This window comes from Lottia gigantea (assembly GCF_000327385.1).
Source record: "Lottia gigantea unplaced genomic scaffold LOTGIsca_8, whole genome shotgun sequence".
NCBI lineage: Eukaryota > Metazoa > Mollusca > Gastropoda > Lottiidae > Lottia > Lottia gigantea.
Window position 1 is genome coordinate 1528979 of NW_008710662.1, and position 21339 is coordinate 1550317.

The 21339-nt window shown below is 31.4% G+C and overlaps 2 protein-coding genes across 2 annotated transcripts; one reads left to right on the forward strand and one right to left on the reverse strand.

Moving 5' to 3' along the window:
• Window positions 1–2171: 2171 nt before the first annotated feature.
• On the reverse strand, window positions 2172–3199 carry LOTGIDRAFT_108275 (hypothetical protein; the record flags this gene model as incomplete). The annotated part of the gene is made up of 2 exons (XM_009066903.1): window positions 2172–2738; window positions 3068–3199. The coding sequence occupies 2 exons, from the start codon at window positions 3197–3199 to the stop codon at window positions 2172–2174; spliced, it is 699 nt and encodes a 232-aa protein (XP_009065151.1).
• A 2844-nt stretch (window positions 3200–6043) lies between these two features.
• Window positions 6044–18294, forward strand: LOTGIDRAFT_108108 (hypothetical protein; the record flags this gene model as incomplete). Its single annotated transcript, XM_009066904.1, has 16 exons — window positions 6044–6109; window positions 6764–6850; window positions 7243–7307; window positions 7712–7892; window positions 8474–8632; window positions 9066–9186; window positions 9651–9841; window positions 12956–13096; window positions 13504–13592; window positions 14083–14237; window positions 14637–14842; window positions 15232–15342; window positions 16175–16296; window positions 16600–16781; window positions 17547–17665; window positions 18130–18294. 16 exons carry the CDS (start codon window positions 6044–6046, stop codon window positions 18292–18294), a joined length of 2160 nt encoding a protein of 719 aa, XP_009065152.1.
• Between the last annotated feature and the right edge of the window lie 3045 nt (window positions 18295–21339).

Consider the following 21339-nt stretch of genomic DNA (forward strand, 5'->3'; position numbering starts at 1 on the left):
CCAGGGGGGGGTTTGCCCCCCCCCCCCCCCCCCCCCCCCCCCCCCCCCCCCTAGAAAAAAGTACCGGTCACTTTTTTAAAATACACTTTTTCATTTTCTTGAGTTAATATGAGCGGCAGGTAACTGAGTCTGGGTGAATAGCCAACAGTGGTCATTCTGGTCAGGCATTTTATGGCGGAGTAAGTGCACCAGTCAGCTGCTCTTGCATTGTCGATCATATGATAAAGTATTTCGATATTTTGATTATACGTAACGAAAAATAAGGTTATGGCTTTCAGGGCTGTGTTATGCGAAATGGTTCAACAAAATACTAAGTATTCCTATCTGTAGACCTACTTAAGAACTGTTTTTCAATATCTTTCTGTTTATACTTAGCTGAGGATGAAACCAGACATCATAGCTTTTCATAACATTTTTAAATTTAATTACATTAGAATAGACATTTGAGTTCGTTGAAAATCATAAAAAGTCTGCAGTAAAGCGTCCTTGGTAACAAAATTATTGGTCTGATACTGGATTGTAATCTGTCCCGTCTCAAAATTCAAAAGATTTGATTGGTTGATTATAAATACTAATAGACATATATTACCCTAAATTGTATTCATATGAATCAAACAACCAAACGTAGGAAAAATGGATAAATATTTGATCAAAAAAGACAAATTGCTTGATGGTTCTGACACTACTACGACTGACAATGGTATCAAAACCACAGCGGGCAACACAACGGATGCAGTACCAAGATGCTCTGAAAACACAGGAGTACCGGGTGACATTGGAAAAGAAGACGTTCCAAAGCAACCGAGAAAAAATTTCCAGCGAAGTCTGGTCGCCATTTTAGTAACAGCTGGTATGATCGATTTACATGGCTGGAGTATTCAGTGTCAAGGGACGCCCCTTTTTGATTTCCATGTCGGGTTTTTCACAATACATCTGCGGGTGCATAAAAATTCATCACTGAAGGCTACACAGATTGGAAGCATGCTGCAGGTGATACTGGAAAGGGCCTCGAGAAGCATAACAATTGAGGTGTCAAAACAATTTCTCCACGATAACGTTGCCATGACAAAAAATCAGGACTCCAATCTTGTTCTTCAAAAACTATACGAGTAGAAATTGGCTTTCCCTAAATTATATGCACTGGCTGCAAGCGTTGCCACATTCGGTTCTAGTACCACTGTGTGTGAAAGCAGCTTTTCAACTCTTACTCGCGCTGACTCACCACAACGACGATGTATGACTCAGCTTCGCCAGCACAATCTTGTTCTTCTTGCCTTTAACAGGAAGCGTACCCAGAAAATTAACTTGGACGTATTTGTTCAACGTTTTGCCATAAAACATACCCGACTACGTTTAAACTAAACCGGCAATAAAAATGTAACATATTATAACTTGTGTGTTTTAACAAAAATAATCTCGAATCTAAAATACTCCATGAAAGTCCGTTTTTCGACGTTTAATCGTCTGTTAAGGTGCTTTGCTAAATTGCCCCCCTCGATTGCACGTTTGCCCCCCTCTAATCGGCCAGTTAAAACTGTTAAGGTAATGCTCAACACTTATTTAGTCATTGTAAAGTTAATTCAATATCATGTTAGAAAAAAAGGCATCCCTGGAGGTACGGAAAATCTCCATTTAACAGGGCCTTCTTCTTTTGACTTTTGACTCCAGCCGACAACTGTCAAAATATCCATCTGGAATAGTGACAGATGTTTCGGACTAGGGGTTCACAAGCTATGCTTTCACTATGTAAATTGATTAAAATTTTGTAAGTTGGGAGAGAGGGGGGGGGGGGGGCAAAAGCCGGTCCAGCCTCTCTTCTGTTTTAAATTTATTTTAAAACAATGTTTAATATCCCAGAATTCCCTTAATCTTTCATTAAACAGATCATTTCATTGGTTGAAAAGTTTAATATCTTAGAACATGTGTTGCAAAACAATCGTCTTATCATGGACGGTAAGTGATCTTGCTCACAAAATAATAAAAAACTTTACATCTAGATCTTCATTATAATCAGTTTCCTCTAGTTCCATTTTTCATAAAAATCCATGATTTCAATGGTGAAAAAACTTTTCTTTGATTTGAGTAAAACAAGCAAATAAAAAATAAAATCTTCAAAATTTAAAAAATAAAATTGGATCGAGATTCCAACCTGAGTATATAAATATATATATTCACTTTAATTTCAACTTTGATGATTTGCTGCCATAAGCTTGATAATAAAAATTAGAAAATAAAACAAACATGGTGGAATTATAAAATATACTATAAATACAATAAAAACCATTTATATAACCATAAACAGCAATAACAAAACCTATCAAAAACTGAGCAATTTGTATTTGGGTCACTAACTTCTTCCATTTCGGTGGGTTATTTGGGAAGAGGGCAGTTAAACCATAATAAAGATAAAGTACTACATGAACAAATGAATTGATAGCAAAAATTGTGGCAATGGAGGACCACACATAACTATTATAACCAATTTCACTTAATAATAACATACTAGCATGATGGTAAACATGAAGGAATGAAATTTGGCGACGTTTATGTCTTAGCACCATAAATACAGTATCTAATAACTCAATTTGTTTTGTGGCCCAATATAACAGAAAGAATGGTTTTAAAAATGGTATTGGCTTTCTTTCATAGATATCACCTCTAAGATACACAGCATAAGTTAATCCACCACATGCAACTAAACTGGCTAGACAACAACCAAGGTTATAGATAACTAAAATCTGAAAAGGAATTAGTAGGTTGATTAATATCGCTGTGGTCTGATTTTAACATTTAAAGATTTACCTCCCTTTCATTAAGTCTATCAAATTGTGAATGACCGAATATCAGATCTCAAAGGTAGATGTTTTTTTTGTTAAATAAGGTGATGCAATTTTTTAAGCAATATAAAAGTATTTAATATTTCAGTTGATGGAGCTAAATTTTAGCTATCTAAAGTAATTTTCAGAATCAAAATCCTGCATCTAGTTCTCCTGCAATCTACTAGAAGCACAGCCTAGAAATATAGACTGCCATAAGTTACAGCTGTACTTATAAACAATATACTTACAGGTCTAAGGTTTAATGGTGAAGTGTGTTTCTGCCATAATCCAGATAAAGCTATCATTAATAAATAGGCACAGAACATTGGAAAAGATGCTAAACTTGTAACATAATAAACCAGCCAGGTTATCTTCCACATCAATGAAAACATTTTGAGTCCTTATCTCTGAAAATAGAGACATAAACATATAATATATGAAATATATATAAAGATAGGCTTACCAGTACCAAATCAACAAGATATGTAGGTCAAGCCAACATATTCAGGCACATCCAGGTCTAATTCAATACATAAACACAAGCAGTTCACTGAAGACATCATTGACAAATAAATCAACACTCTACAACCAGACATGTCACTCACTCAAAAGTTTCATAGATCAACTAAAATTTGGTGCATTTTTATGTGTATTGGGGACGCTGATAGCATCAATTTGCACCAATTTTCAGACCAATCAGACGTCCGTGACTCGTGCACTTCCACTAAAACAAAGTGTTTGATGACACCATTAATTGTAAAGAGCCCTATGTGATACAAAGCATATTCTTTACAATTAATGACATCATCAAACCTTTGTGTGGAATCACAGATGTAAGAATGAAAATTGATACTATCAGTGTCCCAGTAAAATAAAATATGTTGAATTTAGCATTACTAAATGACAAGATCAAATAAACAAAATAAGACCGAAACACTTTAAAGTTGGGTAAAATTCAATCTATTTCACACCATCTGCATTCTAAAATCAACCTGTTTTCCTCAAGTCAATGTTTCAACTAGAAAAATTATGACCATATGGTGTCACATAACTACAAGATTTATCAACTGATCTTATTTATTATATTTATTAAAGGTATACTACTTTTTAGAATGACAAAAGAATTGAAATTAAATTTAAGTAATAATTCATTAAACTAAGTAATTTGGAAGATGCTTAAAAGCGTGTTTCAATAATTATTTTGTTTAAGCGATATATCGTCTTATATAGAGATGCTATACTTAAGTCATGGTACCACAGTAAGTCCAACTCCAACTGATGAAGATATAGTGGTATTGACCAAGTTTGAGACTAATTTGTCTATTCCAAGAGTCAGTAGCCTTTTAAAATTTATTGATTAAAATTGCTTATTGGTAAAAGTACAAGGACAGAAGGAGTCATTTCTTTTAGGACAGTGACATAAGTCTACCCTTTATCTTTTTCAAACTGTCAAGGGATCTCTTGCACAGTCTGTAGAACACATGGTCCTTGTTTAAATTGTCTATTCTGGTAAAGTAAGGAAAATGGTGGATAAGGAAATTATTCAGAAAGGAAAATGCCAGTTCCAAATTATAATGTACAAACATTGAACACATCCTTCATATCAAAGCGTTTTCGAAGGATAAGCATGCCCTGCTTCACCAGCAGCCCTTGTCAAAGTCAGCAAAATAAGTTTAGTGGAGTTAAATATAAATTAAAACTTGGCGTTAATATCACTTTATCTGAAAAAGTTTATTATGCGGGTAATGATGTAAATCTAGTAAACATGAACTAGAAATGAACTACTGGTATTCACTTAGCCATATCATAAGAGAAGTGATTGAATACATGTATAATGTACTTACAATTTATACAGTAAGCTAAAATAAAATACATCCAATTTCTTAATTCCAGCTAACTCATCTATCTCCCATCCACAATCTTTCTATCAATCCATTGAGCTGACCTCAAAACCCCAACATGGCTATAACAGAAAAATAAACAATAAAAGCTTTTATTTACTCAGGTTCAGGTTATAATCTCATAGACAAGAATGAAATAGCAAAATATGAAAAGAAATCTGAAGTGCAGTGGAGTGTAACAAATAGAAACTTTGACCCTGGTATAAAATATGTGACTACTAGTAGTAGTATGAATAGGTAGAAGTAGCAAAACTGGTAAATTATCACAGACCAACATATGCATATTATGTAAACATGTAGCTTATATATTAATACACCTATTATAGCCTAGAGACTAATAACATTGCATAGTAATAAAACCTAGCACACATAGTTTACACAATTTTAACAAGATACGAGAAACAGATTTTTATTCTATTTAATCAACTAGTTTATCAAGACCACTCAGACACTTTTTTAACACTTCTCTGACCAATAAGGCCTATTAACTAATCTATTCATTGATCAATTTAGCAATAGGATTAGATTACCAATATTTCACCTGACATATTTTATTCCTGTTATTCCAAAAAGAGTTTGCTGGATATTATTGCCAGTCCAGGAGTCACAATCCGGTACCATAACCTGGGTATGTTGACATGATAATTGATATGCTATATACATTAGTCATTGGCATTAGATAATATCTACATGATATAAAGTTAATGTGATAAATGTAAATAAGGCCCTGGTAATGAGTGTCCTTTTTCAGAGGAAAACAACGCTGAATTATCATTTTGACAAGTGTTACGGATGGGTATACAGTTCTATGGCCAAGCCAAAGATGAAGCAATTGGAATTGAGCAGAGTAATAAATTAAATTGAGTCAATAATTAAAGGCCTGGGCGCTGAATGTGCAAATAAAATAGGGCACTGTTGCGAAACAGTTGATAATACAAAAAAAAAACAACCTGTTGACCCAGTTGAGCTGCTGTATTTATTTACAAAACTAAAAAGTAAACCGGAAACGGAAAAAACGCCGGTAAGATGGCGCTTTCACAAAAAATATTCCAGAAAATCGTCTTTTACTCAATAAGTCAATTTTCCTTGCGCAAAATATCAACTTAGGATGTAATACCATGCATTAAAACTCACACAAAAATCTGATTATGCAAAAATTATAAATATGTTGCAAACATATTAGAATATTCTGTATGGAATGATTTTCACATGAATTCATCATTATTACTTAATGCTCCAAATGTTTTTGCCACGTCAGATACGCATGTGCAAGAATATTTATTTTTGTTATGTTCCGGTAGACACGAAAGCAAACTCCAAAAGATGGATTATTTGCGAACTATGATGGGTGCCCCTCAAGGGGGTGTTCAGCCCACGGGTGCTGAAACGGTAATGGCAAGGAAATCCCGTTTTTTCTGCATTCCATTCATGTTTTAATTTGAAAATTTAGTTGACCGCTATCTAGCCAATTCAGCCACAGATGTGCAATGTCATTGCCCGAATGATAACTTCTAATGCAACCCTTCACTCAGGGCACTGTTACTGTTTCAGGCCTTGTTGTACTATTCACTTAGCTTCTATTCTCGCAAATGCAACTTAACCAGTTATTCAATGATGCAGCTAGATTATGATTCAGATGATATGCCAATATAAGAGACCCTCATTTTTCTCAGAATTTGGATTCAAGAAGCCTTGCACTTGCAGTTGCAATTAACTGTCAATCACTATAGCAAAACATTGCAACTGAACATGAAGCAGTGTAATATTTTGAAGCAATTAATGCACACCCACATGGGAGTATTTACTAGTAGTGTTGTGGAGGGTCTCAGGCCCCATGCACTTAAGTTAGTATCAACTCCTGCCATTCTATCTATTCTAAATTGATTTTAAATGGTTATGTGGTAGGCTAATGGAACCTCATGTTGAAATGTTTAAGTGAGCTTATTTCAGAATCATTCCTTGTTATATTTTGTATGATTAAGCCTATGATAATATATGTAGGCTTTTTCACGAACTTTTGATTCATGTTTTTTTTTATTGCAGGTGGAAAGACTAGTTGACAGAGCTCAGTCATCTACTTTATTAGATGATAGAAGAGATGCTGTTCGTGGCCTTAAATCACTTTCAAAGGTATGGGATCAGTCAATTTGATTTTTTCCTAATAAAATGTACTGCTGCAATTAAATTAATTAAAGTTTAGATCTTGATACTTCGTTTCATGAGTTTCTTTGGTATACTCAAATGCAATCTATGTTCTAACGACTTTGTTATGCAACACATGTTCTAACTCAGAAAAAAAGTTATAAATACGACTCTTCTTTCTTGAGACCCATAGAAATCCTAGTTTGAGGTATTTTTGAAGGAATTATGCTATTTTTGTACATTTGTAGTACTACTATGACTCAAGGTGAACCATCCCGTTAAGAGAATAAATAGATGCCCTGATCCATAGCCATATTTATTTAAAGTAACATATTGTATTGTTGACTATTAGATTATTTTATTGTTTTCATTCTTTACAGAAATATCGATTGGAAGTTGGAACACAAGCCATGGATTGTCTGATTAAAGTTTTAGAAGTAGACAGGTAAGACTTGTTTTAAATATTTCTATTCTTGAACTGAAATTACTGTAAAAATAATTATTCACAACCTTTTTTTATTAGTTCTAGTGATAAGCATATTTTTGCCTATGTATCTATTTTTTATATAAGATAATTGATCTAGCTTTAGATACATTATGTAATGAATGTGATGTCCATGTATATGTTCATTAGAGGTGATGCTGAGATAATTGCCAGTCTAGCTTTAGATAATGGGATGTTGATGTATCTATTTTTTTTGGAGATGATGCTGAGATAATTGTTCTAGCTTTAGATACATTATGTAATGTGATGTCTATGTATCTGTTATTTATAGTGGTGATGCTGTGATTGTTGTTCTAGTTTAGATATATATGTAATGAGACGTCTATGTATCTGTTTATTTGTAGAGGTGATGCTGAGATAATTGGTCTAGCTTTAGATACATTATGTAATGTGATGTCTGATGAACCAACAGAAGAGGAAGAGAGTATACCAGAACATTTACAGAATGGAGATCTTGGTGCTAATTTTACTGAAATTTATATTAAAGATCCAGAACATGTTTCTCTCTTACTCTCACTACTTGAGGTAAAGAAATTGAAAGATTTTTCTCTGAAAATTAAATTTTAGCATGTAAATACCCTCAAAGGAACAGTATTTATTACCAATAAAGAAAAAGGGTTTTTTGCTGCTGGTAAGGGCTGAGTAAAATGATCGAAATAATCGATTATCGTTGCTAGTAATTTATAATTTTGATTATAGATTTTCAAACTTCATAATCGATTTTCTTCACTGTACCTGTTAACAATTAGTAATCTCACACAGGTTCCCGTTAGCACATTATTTACTCACAATAAGCTATAATAACCAATCTTAGCAAGAATATACTTTTATAACGCAAAAATAACCCATGAAATTAAGAGTTTTGGCTTGTTTTTAATTCAGTATTTACAGGGTTTCTAAATAAAATTATTTCTACTATTTATCGATTATTGATCGGTAGCCTACCATTGATAATCGTTTTGTAATCAAAACCCAGATCTACTGCTGGTAATCACATTATTAATTGTTATAGAACATTTCATCATAAACACATCTCATATGATGGGGTGCGCCGGTACTTCAAGGTATATTCCTTTTGCTTATCTATTGATAATGTTTTATTCTAGGAGTATGATTTTCATGTAAGATGGCCTACAGTTAAACTATTAACAATATTACTAACTAATAAAGGAAAAGGTATACAAGACTGTATATTAGTTAGTCCTATGGGTGTATCAAAGTTAATGGATTTATTATCAGATAGTCGAGAAATCATCAGAAACGATGTGAGTATTCTTTATTTTCCTTGGTTGCTTTTGTACAATCTATTGTCTTTCTGACATCTTGAAACTATCTACTTTATGTTAACATTATTCCAATTGAAAATTCTGCTGAAACTATGTATCATGGTGGCCATGTTTATTTGTACTAATGACAAGTTGCTTCAAACTTTGAGGATTACACACAGATTTTAATAATGCACGGATAAACTTAAGATTTGTATACAGTGATGTTATAAGTATCTCTGCTCTAAAGCTACAGACAATATTTGTTAATGAAATTCCCTACAAGCAAGACTATACCATTATTCAAAATCTAGAGTAAAAGTAGTATAGTAGTGAAATCCTTCAAACAGATATACCATCAGGTGTTAAGCTCTTTGTGTCTATGGGTTGAATTATTCCTGGATGTGAACAACTGTCTTTTGATTATTTCCAGGCTTTATTACTATTAATACAACTAACTAAAGGTAACGCTAATATACAGAAGATTGTAGCCTTTGAGAATGCGTTTGAAAGATTATTAGATATCATATCAGATGAAGGCAACAGTGATGGGGGTGAGTTGAGATACAGTACTTATCTAGACATTTTATATGTCAACTATAGCTATATATGCTTCGCTGTGCTCAGGAAATATAAATTTCATTAAACTTATGCTAACTTGGAATTCCTGAACAGTTTGAAAGAAAAATAATTGGTAGAATGTCTAAAAATGCCAGCCAGCAGATAACTATCAGTTAATTTACAGAAATGTGACCTTTATTCTGTTTTTAGAAAAGCATTCTGTAGTCAAAATGCTACAGTTCACTTCAATTAACACTATTCACACCTTCCATTGTGAATAGCTTGCTTATGTTATAAAGTTATATTGTTAACTTGACTCCTAGCTTGACTCCTAGCTTGACTTCTAGCTTGACTTCTAGCTTGACTCCTAGCTTGACTCCTAGTTATCAAAATATCTACAGCAAGTAGATTTTGGACATAATTGAAACTTTTTGACCTATGACATGATATTTTTCAGGTATTGTGGTAGAAGATTGTTTATTGTTATTGTTAAATTTATTAAAGAATAATTCATCTAACCAGAATTTCTTTAAAGAAGGCAGCTATATACATAGAATTACACCTTATTTTGACTTGAACTCTGACCCCCAGAGGTCACAGGGTGGTTGGTCAGCTCAGAAAGTTACCAATCTACATCTTATGTTACAAGTGAGTGTGTGTGATAGTTGCATGTCATGGCACGACTTCAAGGAAAACAAAATATATATTTTCTTTTGAAAGGTTAAAGATGGACCAAGTTAGCTTGATTAGCTATGTGAACTCTCTGAAAGACATGTTGACAAAGTAGAAACAAAGCAAAGCAAAACTTCTTTGGAGTAAAGTTTAATGCAAAGTACCAAATTATTTTCGTAACCTATCTTTAAATAAATATCTCCGAATATTATGAAAAGTAAAAGAACAAATTTTTTTAGCTATTGACTTAAAATATATATTTTTTATAATGATAATATTTCTGTTCTCCTTGAAGTTGACAAAAAAATGGATTTGAAGCTAGTAGTTTTAAAACTGTTTCTGTGCCATTATTTACTAACATGCATCATCATAATGTCAGAATAAGGGTGGAAATTGGACTGACTGGTTGTGGTTCTTGTTGATTTTACATTTGGTTTATTTGGTAATGGTATGTAGCCTGATGCATGTAGATTAGGGTGTATAGGTTCAGTACTCAGCTAGAGAATAGAGAATATAGTACTGTTATATTGATTACAGAGTAAATATGAATCCTATATATCTTGGTTTTTTAGATTTGAATAGACAGGTTCGTCACTACGGGAGTTGATTTGGGTCTTGAATATATGTAAATAGTCTTCTTCAGAAGTACTATAAATGTACTAAAATCACATGATTCATTCAAAAATATCTCAAACTAGGAATCAAACTTTCTATTTTCTATATATGGCACAGTCTCAAGAAAAGACAAGATTCCTTTTGAACTTTCAAACGTAGGTAATTGTGGACTTGCATTAATTTGAATACCCAAATTTCGAACACTATTTCTAATAAGCTTAGCTAAAAAATTCTTTTTTCTGAGACTAAGGTACGATGGTCAAAAGGATGGCGAACCTGTCTCTTGAATAATGCAGGATGATTTATCTTTGTCTTCTATTTACTACTTTATTGTTCTGTATTGGAATGGTTGTTTTGGGGGGTGTAAAACTGTGCATTGTACATACATTATATTGATATATATCCTTTTTTTTTGCTTGCTTTCTCTACAGCTGTTGTCACCTCTGCATGTTAAAGATCTATAGATGGAACGTACCATTTCTTTCTATCATTGTATGCCTTCTCTCTTCAGCTCAACTTGATTTCATTTCAATTTTGCTCATATCATACATTAATCTCACATGCTTGATTTTAGAATATGAAAGGAATTGTAAAGATATTTTCTAAACTTTTTCTGTGTATCGGAGACACTGAGAGCATCAATTTGCACCATTCCAATTTTCAATAAGATGTCTGTGGTACCTGCAATTCCACTTAAAGTGTTTGAGGAAGTCACTTATTGTGAAAGCCCTATACAAGCATTTTTCACAGTTAGTTTCAGTGGAATTGCAGGAACCACAGGTGAAATGGTGCAAATTGATTTATGCTATCAGTTTCCCCAATACACATACAAAATTTAGATAACCTCTTTACAATCCCTTTAAGTAGAAATTCTGTAATATGATAATAATAGAGTTTACTGTTCAATTTAGAAAATTACTCAAAGAGTTCAACTGATCAAATAGACCCAATCTTTTAGTTTTAGTTTTACCACAAGTTAATTGCAATGCAAAAATATAAAATATTAGCTGAATATAATCACTAAATGAATTGTCTAAAACTGGCAAAATAGAATGGTTTCTTTTCATAATACCTGGTTTGGTAGTTTTTGATGTTATATATTTAGATAAATTTTTCATTTCTAAGACTTCATTAAAAGTACCTGTAGATAGTTGTCACTTTTCAAAATGAAATTCAAGTTCTGGTTTGTCTTTAACAAGAGCTATATAGAGAACTAAAATGAAGCAGACATTTAAGTTTATAAACTATATTTCATGGTCATTTTCATTTTCTTTTATCACTTTATGATATATATTTTTTCACTTTTTACATCTTATCCATCATAGCATGGTGTTGATTTATTTTCAAATTAGCATGGTGTCTTTTTGAATGATCATTTCCCTTATACCTTGATTTTCATTCTTCTGGTTAATTTTCCACTAATATTCTGGCTCACATACTGCTAATATCATAGAATGCTTGGTAATATCTAGAGTTACCATGGTAACAAATTGTATAAAATTATAGTTGGTATTTGTCCTAACATTTTATACAGTTTGATTAACTAACCACCAACATAATCACTGCTTTATAGTCACTCACTCATACCTTAGTAACATATTAACTCATAATCACTGGTTATATTAACTAGCTCATCTCTATCCACCATATAAACTCATAACCAATGTTTATATAATCATGAACTCATCACTTACATTCATAATCACTGCTTTATATTATCACTAGCTCAATCCTTGGTAACTTATTAACTCATAATCACTGTTTATATTAACTAGCTCATCTCTATCCACCATATAAACTCATAACCAATGTTTATATAATCATGAACTCATCTCTAGCCACCATATAAACTCATAATCACTAACTCATTACTTAAACTCATAATCAATTCTTTATATAATCACTCACTCATTACTAACTGTCATATAAACTCATAATCGCTACTTTATATAGTTACTAACTCATGGATTGCTATCATTAATACTCATAATAGCTGTTTATATAATCACTAACACATCACATAAACTCAAAATCGCTATCATGTAAATTCATAATCATTTCATCATGAATTGTTCTTCCCAAACACCTACTTTTTGCCTTTTTTCATAGTGGCTCAACAATTAAGTTGCTTGTTTTGTAACCCAAATGTCTTGCCCTGGGGTTTGATCCAAGCAATGTGCCTTATGTACCTTAGTACCTTATGCCCTTAGGTCCCTTCTCAGTCCAAAATAGGTAAATTTGGACAGTACATGTCAATCTCATACTACTAGTAAAGGTTGTCATGAAAAATCTTGTCCAAGCTTCTTTTTTCTGTTTTTCTATTTCTTCTATTTCTTTCTCTGTCTTCTGTTTCTGACATAATAAATTTGTCTTTGAACTAACATGCATTAGGTCACATATCACCAGAGTTTTGTGATGTGAACACCACTGCCACTATATATTTATTGTATTCAAAATTTGTTTTTATTCTTTTAGCTGGTAAGAACTATGGTATCACCAAACAATGCTCAGCAACAAACAGCCTCTTGTCAGAGAGCTTTAAATCAATGTGGTTTACTACAGAAACTATGTTCTATATTAATGGCTAGTGGTGTACCAGCAGATGTTTTAACTGAGGTAAATGCTTTGCTTTGTGAAGAAATTGGCTAAAACTTACCCTTGTGATCTTGGTCTAAGAATAGCTTTGTTAGACTTAGACTTTTTCAATGAGTAGCCTATGGTAAAGAGTTTTGGTAATAAGTTTTTTGATGCTGATGTGTTTTGGATATGGAAAACTTCATCAGGAAAGCTAATCAGAAGTGAACTCAAGAGGTCAAAGAGCATTGAATGAATTATTGGCACAATAGCCTTCTTTCCTAAAGCATCAACTTTTTCCCCTTCATAATCTAAAGTTGTGTGTATTGTTGATAAAATTGATGTAAAGGTGGAATTGTTAATAATATTAAGGTGGAATTGTTGATGATATTAAGGTGGAATTGTTTATATCTGACAGCTAGATTACAATTTGTTGTTGGTAATTTCAGACTATAAATACTGTATCAGAAGCTATCCGAGGTAATCCACCAAATCAAGAATATTTTGCATCTGTTTTAGCTCCATCCAATCCTCCAAGGTAAAATTAGAACACATACTTTGATTTAAAACTATTTTTAAAGAGACCCCTTGAAATTAACACCATTCACATCAATGAAGTCAATATAAATAGTTCAGTCCACTTGAAATTATTTAATCTTGGACAGTATGACATGATTGGCTGAGACACTATTTCAATAAATATTTAGCCTTTAGAAATAACTGTTTGATCCAAAGTGTGATTTCTTAAATTTTGACTAGGTCTCAACAATTCTTGAAGTTGGTATGCACTAAATGATGATAATTATGATATATTTATTAGATAAGGAAAGAGAAAAAAGTAGAAATTATTGATATAACTATTTTGTCACTTTTTAGAACATGAGAAAAATTTAGAAGTAAAGAACCGTGAAAGAATATTTCAAATCTTTGAAAAATTACTGATAATTTATCCAAAATGGAATCTTAACATATATTTGTTGTTAAGCATTATAATTAACAGTATAATATTACTATTGTTATTATTTCAGACCAGCCATTGTTGTTTTATTAATGTCTATGGTGAATGAAAAACAACCATTTGTTTTACGTTGTGCTGTATTATATTGTTTTCAATCATTTCTGTATAAAAATGAAGTAGGTCAGTCTCAGATAGTACAGACTTTATTACCTACCACTGCTGATGGTAAGACATTCTCCTTCTTGTGTTTACTCATTGAAAAATACCTAATTATACCATATACATTATCAAGATATATCGTCAATTTTTTTCCAGATAAGATCATTTGCACGATTATAACTAAAGTAACTTAAAATGTGATAAATTTTTTTGTTTATATATGCTATTTAAAAAAAAAAACCATTTATTTTGAGATTTAACTACTAAATTATTCTAGGACGTAAAACTCAATTAATTTCATTTTAGTTTTTATTTCACTAAATTATTTTGAGTACATTAATTTTGGGCATACACACTCAAAAATAAAATACTTTCAAAAAAACTGAAACGCTTGCTAAAATGGCCTTGCCCATTTTTTTTTATCATACTAATCGGTGATAATATTATGTGTATTTCTATTTGTAGTTAATACTATAACAGCAGGTCAGTTACTATGTGGTGGTTTATTTAGCAGTGATTCGCTATCAAATTGGTTTGCAGCTGTAGCCATGTTACATGCTATTTTAGAAAATACTACACAGAAGGAACAGTTATTACGTGTACAGTTAGCTACTAGTTTAGGAAATCCCCCTGTATCATTATTACAACAATGTTGTAATATCTTAGCACAGGTTTGTTTATTTATAGATTGATTATAGATTTACATAGGTAACTGTCACTGGAAAAAATGGAAATTTCTAGTTTTACATTTACTGCAAATTGTTATTGCAAGATTTTTTGAGAAAAATGGGCCCATAGAGGCACCTTACAATTGATTATTTTCACATTGTTTTTTTCTGAACCGATGAAAATTCAGATCTAATAGATGTATATATTTGCAGCAGCTCACACTTATTTGGGACTGACTTCTATTTTCTTTCGTATTTTGCTTAAAGTCAAACTTTGATAGCTTACATTTTACTGGTTGCTACCTATAGATATATTGATGCAGTTCCTCTACTCTTCTCTGTTCCAGTGTAAATTATTTAGCTGATATATTCATTGTTTTTCTATTATTCAGGGTGGTAAATTACAGACACGTATTGGTTTATTAATGTTAATGTGTGGTTGGTTAGTAGATTGTCCTATAGCTGTTACTCATTTCTTATCTAATACTGCTAATGTGCCTTTTGTATCCTTTACATTATAAGATCAAAATAAGTTATTGAGTAAGTTGACTTATCAAATTGACTGTTGAGCTGACACTGTCAAAGGATGTCATCAGGATTATTTCCTGATAACAGTATTTTATTATAGGTTTGACTTGATATCTTCATGACAGTTTAGCTTGATTCAAATATAATTCATGTTTTTGATCAGTGGAAAGTTATTCAAACCTATCCTGTCTATAATAACTGAAATCTTGTGTAATGTCTTAATTTATGTATGATTTATTTTGGCATCTTAAAAGCAAACAAAGCTACTTTCTACACTAAATCAATGGTTTCCCAACCTTTCTGAGCCTTCAACCCCCCGGAGCACCCCTAAAAATTTGTTTCATCCACATTTCCATCATGTAATGTTAGGTACTTTCTCGATTCAAAACAAATTCTTCTCCTACACTAGTTGACCACACCACTGACACCCTAGTCCCACACCCCAGGTTGGGAACCAGGGCACTAAATGTAATGAACTCTGTGATCTAATGATCTGTTCTCACAATTTCTTCAGGAGTAAAACACTATCTCACTTACTTGATTGTTGGGCTTCAGTATCATAATATGTAGTGATTATACCTTTGTATATTTGCTTGTTGAACCCTTATCAGACATGGGCTGACAGAAATTGTCTTTGGTAGTTCAATGATTGTTCTTAAAAATTAAACATGTATAGGTTAATGCTGCTATCTTTGAAATGTAACGAGGCATTTATAGTCTTTGTTAGATTAATAATTGAACGAACCATGTTTCATTTTCATCTTGCTATGCGTATAAAATGGACTGTGTTCCTTAACAGTAAACTAGTTAATATCTCAAGTTATAGCTACAGAAAGTGAAGAACAAGAATTAATAGTACAAGGTTTATGTACATTTTTAATAGGAATATGTTTATTATATAATGATGATCAGTCAGAAACATTCACCAAGTAAGTACTGAAACAGCCATGTCTTTCTCAAAATATACTTGTGTTTTGTTTATAGATGTTTGTGGAATATAAAAAATATCCTTCTTTCTTTATTGTTTAAGGTTACGGTAAATCTAACAGCCTAGTGAATGACCAATCAGATGACTGCAACACAAAATTCATCTAAATTAATTGTAAAATTTATACATTATTCGAACACTAAAAAGTTCAGAACTGTTAGTGACTCATTTAATTTGTTTTTACCCCCCAGAAAAACAGCTATATTGAATCTCATTTCCTTAATTGATTGTGATTTTATTCTAGGGTATCATTAAAACAAGTGATAGAAGATAGAATTGGTTTAGAAAGATTTACTGATAAATTATCTCAGATACTAAAAAATGAAAGTTATACACGAGCAGCCAAAAAACCTAATTTACATTATAAACAATCTAGTGAAGTTATATTTGATTATGCATTTACAAGAATATTTAAATCTTTAGAAAGTAAGTAACTTTTATTGTGTGTTTTTTTATGGGATATTTTTTTTAGCTATGAGTATCCTTTTATAGCTTCCAATTGCACCTTTTAATTTCCTGTTCAGCATAAAAAAACTGGAACAATTTATCTGGTTTAAGTCTGGTTTTTTTAAATGGTTATTTTTTGTATGGTTGTTTATTTTAATGGTTGTTTTTTTAATTGGTTGTTTTTTTTATAAAGTTATTTTTTTAAATGGTTGTTTTTTTGAATGGTTGTTTTTTTAAATGATTGTTTCTTTAATGGTTATTTTTTTTTCAATGGATGTTTTTTAAAATGATTGTTTTTTTTAAATGGTTGTTTTTTAAAATGGTTGTTTTTTTAAATGGTTGTTTTTTGTAAATGTTTGTTTTTTTTAATGGTTCTTTTTTTAATGGTTTTTTTTTAAATGGTTGTTTTTTTAATGGTTGTTTTTTTTAATGATTGTTTTTTTTTAAATGGTTGTTTTTTAAAATGGTTCTTTTTTTAAATGGTTGTTTTTTGTACATGGTTGTTTTTTTTTTAAATGGTTGTTTTTTTAATGGTTGTTTTTTTTAATGGTTGCTTTTTTAAATGGTTGTTTTTTAAATGGTTGTTTTTTTAATGGTTGTTTTGTAAATGTTGGGTCACATTATAATCTGTAAAAGATTACTTTTCCGTTTAAATTGAAATGTAGAACAGTTTGAAAATTATACTTCTGTTATCAAATGTTATACATTTAGATTTATAACACGGTGTTATTTCTGTTATTCTAGATGAAGTATTAAAGTGTATATCTATAGATGAAAAATCACCAGAATATAAAAAGAAACTTGCCAGTTTAAAAGAACATGAGAATATTGTAGATCAATATAAAGAATTGATTAAAGAACAGGTACAATTGTCTTTTCTGTCTTTAGGCTTACTTTGGACCTGAGCTGAAGCAATTTACCTAGTGTGACTGCCCTGGCTTGCCTTCAAGCTTTATTTTACAGGAGTTTACTGAAAGAATCTATATTATATATGCAGTAAGCTCGTGTGTAGTTGAAGAACAAATGGGTAATTGTACTTGAAGAAGTTTGAATTATTCTTTAGGTCCAAAAGGTTCTTACTCAGACTCAAACGGTCAGAGTCTGACTGATTATAAACACAACTTGCTTTCATATGTAAAAAGTACTAGTGAAGTATCCCCTGGAGTACCAGCAATCTCATCAGTTATACAGGAGCAGCCTTGAGAAAAATTATCCAATTAATAGTGTAAATATCATCAGGTGATCACATTATTATGACAAAATCATTGTACCTCATTTTTCTATTATTGAAATTTTAGCTACAACACCTTATATGTATTCTCTTCAGGATGCCAAACTGAGTGAAGCTAGAGCAGAAGTAACAACATTACATGCTAGACATACAGAATCAGCTAGACAAATAGAAGAATTACAAAATACTGTACAACAATTGAAAGACCAAAATGCATTATTAAAAGTCCAAAAAGGTAAAATTGATTTCAAGATTCATTAGAATATTTAGTTTTTTTCCTGTAAGTTTTCTATGTAAAAATTGTTTCTGCTCCTGAATGTGACAGGTATTGATTGTATAATTGTGTACATCGTTGTTCAAACTATGACCCTATATCATTTAGTAGGTGGTACCATCGTTCACTTTATCCAAATAGTACTTGGAAATGGATAGATATCATGAATGTTTATGCTACTGTCACTTTTGAATTCTTATTTAGAAAAGAAATCTGACTAAATCATTTGATTTAGTAAACCATTGTCAAATTTGGTGGTGTGGAAAGTGTCTGCCATGCTGCTGTACATTTCATAACATGTATGTACATGTATGTACAAGCTTTCATAATATGTACATGTATGTACAAGCTTTCATAATATGTACATGTATGTACAAGCTTTCATAATATGTACATGTATGTACAAGCTCTCATAATATGTACATGTATGTACAAGCTCTCATAATACGTACATGTATGTACAAGCTCTCATAATACGTACATGTATGTTCAAGCTCTCATAATACGTACATGTATGTTCAAGCTCTCATAATATGTACATGTATGTACAAGCTCTCATAATACGTACATGTATGTACAAGCTCTCATAATACGTACATGTATGTTCAAGCTCTCATAATACGTACATGTATGTTCAAGCTCTCATAATATGTACATGTATGTACAAGCTCTTATCATGGACCGTAACAAGTGTTTTTAATATGTGGTGTAATGTAGTGTAAGTATGTTTTTATTTGTTCAGGTGCCCGTGGTTCTCCTTCCCTTGATTCAACAGACGATACTTCAGCAAAAGAAATAGAGTTATTAAAAACAGAATTAACAGAGAAAAATAAACAAATAGAAAAATTGGTAAGTAATTTTGCTTATCAAATGACAATAGTAAGTTTATCAAATGATAGTTTTAGTCAATAGAAATGACATTTGAAATTTAATCGATATGACAGTTAAAATTGAATTGAAATGACAGTTGAAATATCTCTTTTCTGAGCATAACTAAGTGTAGTGGACATTACGCATGTCTTACAGTCCAACTATAAGGTAAATAATCTTTAAAGGAATTAAGAAAAATTAACATGCTTTACCAGCTAAAAGAGCTGTGAAAATTTAGACTGTGTAAGTCTTTTGAAGGAAATGGAAAGTCAGATTTTGGTGATGAAAAGTTAGCTATAGTTGATTTCTATCACCTGTTGAAACTAACTTTGAGATGAATATGCCTTTGAATTGAAAAAACTACCTATATGATAAGTGAAATTTGTTATATTCTTTATATTTTTCTTTTTTTTTTATCAGAAGAATGACCTGACCTCAGCAGAAGTGAAAATATTGTCTCAAGAAAATGGAGATGAAGATAAAGAAAATAATCCTAATGAAGCAGCAGTTGTACAAGCAACATTACAGAAAATTAATTCAGATCTCGAAAAATCTCTGTCTGATAGAGATAATGAAATAGGTAGACTACAAGATTTATTAGATACTAGTAACAGAGAAGTACAACAATTGGTAAGTTAGATAGATTTTAATTCAGATCTCGTAAAAAATCTCTATCTGATCGATATATAGGGTTGGTCAACTTTTGAGTTTCCTTCATTGCACACTGAATGGTAGTCCCCCTCTTTGTTTAAGTGCAATGTAGATTTTTATTGCAATTAATGTAACGTTGAGTTCAAAACTATCCTATTTCTGTCTGTCAAGATGGTTGGGTAATCTTTCGAACTACAATATTTCAGAAAAACAGTCCTCAAGCTAATGACAGTGGAGCCCAACATGATAATTCAGACCAAATTAAACGGCTTAAAGATGAATTAGAAAAATTAAAAGAAGAGAAAACAGCTTTCAAGATAGAGTAACCAAGTCTAATGAAGAAAATCTAAATGCTTTAGATAAAGTGCGGGTAAGCTTGAAATTTTGGTTGTAATATATCATTAGAGACATTAACTACATATCATTTGATTGAGTCTCTACTATAATTTGATTGGATTTCAACTATCATTTGATTGCATTTCAGCTGTCATTTGTTTCAAGTATCATTTGATTAAAATTCAACTCTCATTTAATTGATTTTCACCTTTTATTAGATTAATTTTCAACTGTCATCTTGATTGACTAAAATTATCATTTGATTGACTTACTACTGTCATTTGATTGAATATCAACTGTCATTTGATTGCATATTAACTGTCATTTGATTGTATATTAACTGTCATTTGATTGCATATCAACTGTCATTTGAATGAATTTCAACTTTCATTTGATTGCATATCAATTGTCATTTGATTGCATATCAACTGTCATTTGATTACATTTGAACTGTCATTTGTTTGAATTTCAATTGTCATTTGATTGCATTTGAACTGTCATTTGATTGCATTTGAAATGTCATTTGATTACATTTGAACTGTCATTTTATTACATTTGAACTGTCATTTGATTGAATTTGAACTGTCATTTGATTAAATTTGGACTGTCATTTGATTAAATTTGACCTATCATTTTGCCATATTCATAAATACTTATCCTACCTCAAAATAAAGTGAATTGTTTGTGTATTTGGTTTCATATCTGAATACATATCATTGTTTATGCCTTCAAGAATTCTATAGATAATTCATGTGGTCACTGGGCGTCATTAGCTCTTATAATTGATAAGAAGCATTTTGATAATGAGATTAACCTGTTTTCTTTTTTTTCTAGAAAGTTGAAAGTGAGAAAGAGGCTATGATGAAAGAAAAAGCAGAAATAACAGAAAAATTAGATAATCTAATGAAAGAACAAGATGATTTATTACTTTTATTAGCTGATCAAGATAGGAAAATAGATGAATATAAACAAATGTTGAAAGATCTTGGTCAAGATGTAAGTTGACGTTTATTAAGGTGTTTTTTTTTTTCTTGTTAGTGAATTTAGTCTCAATAATTAGATCTGTTATATTTTGTCTAGAACACAGACCTACAGATCAAAGTGCACTTTGATTGAATTTGTTTGATACATTGATACAGTATGGAAAGTGAGTGGAAGGTCACTGATCTCAAGAC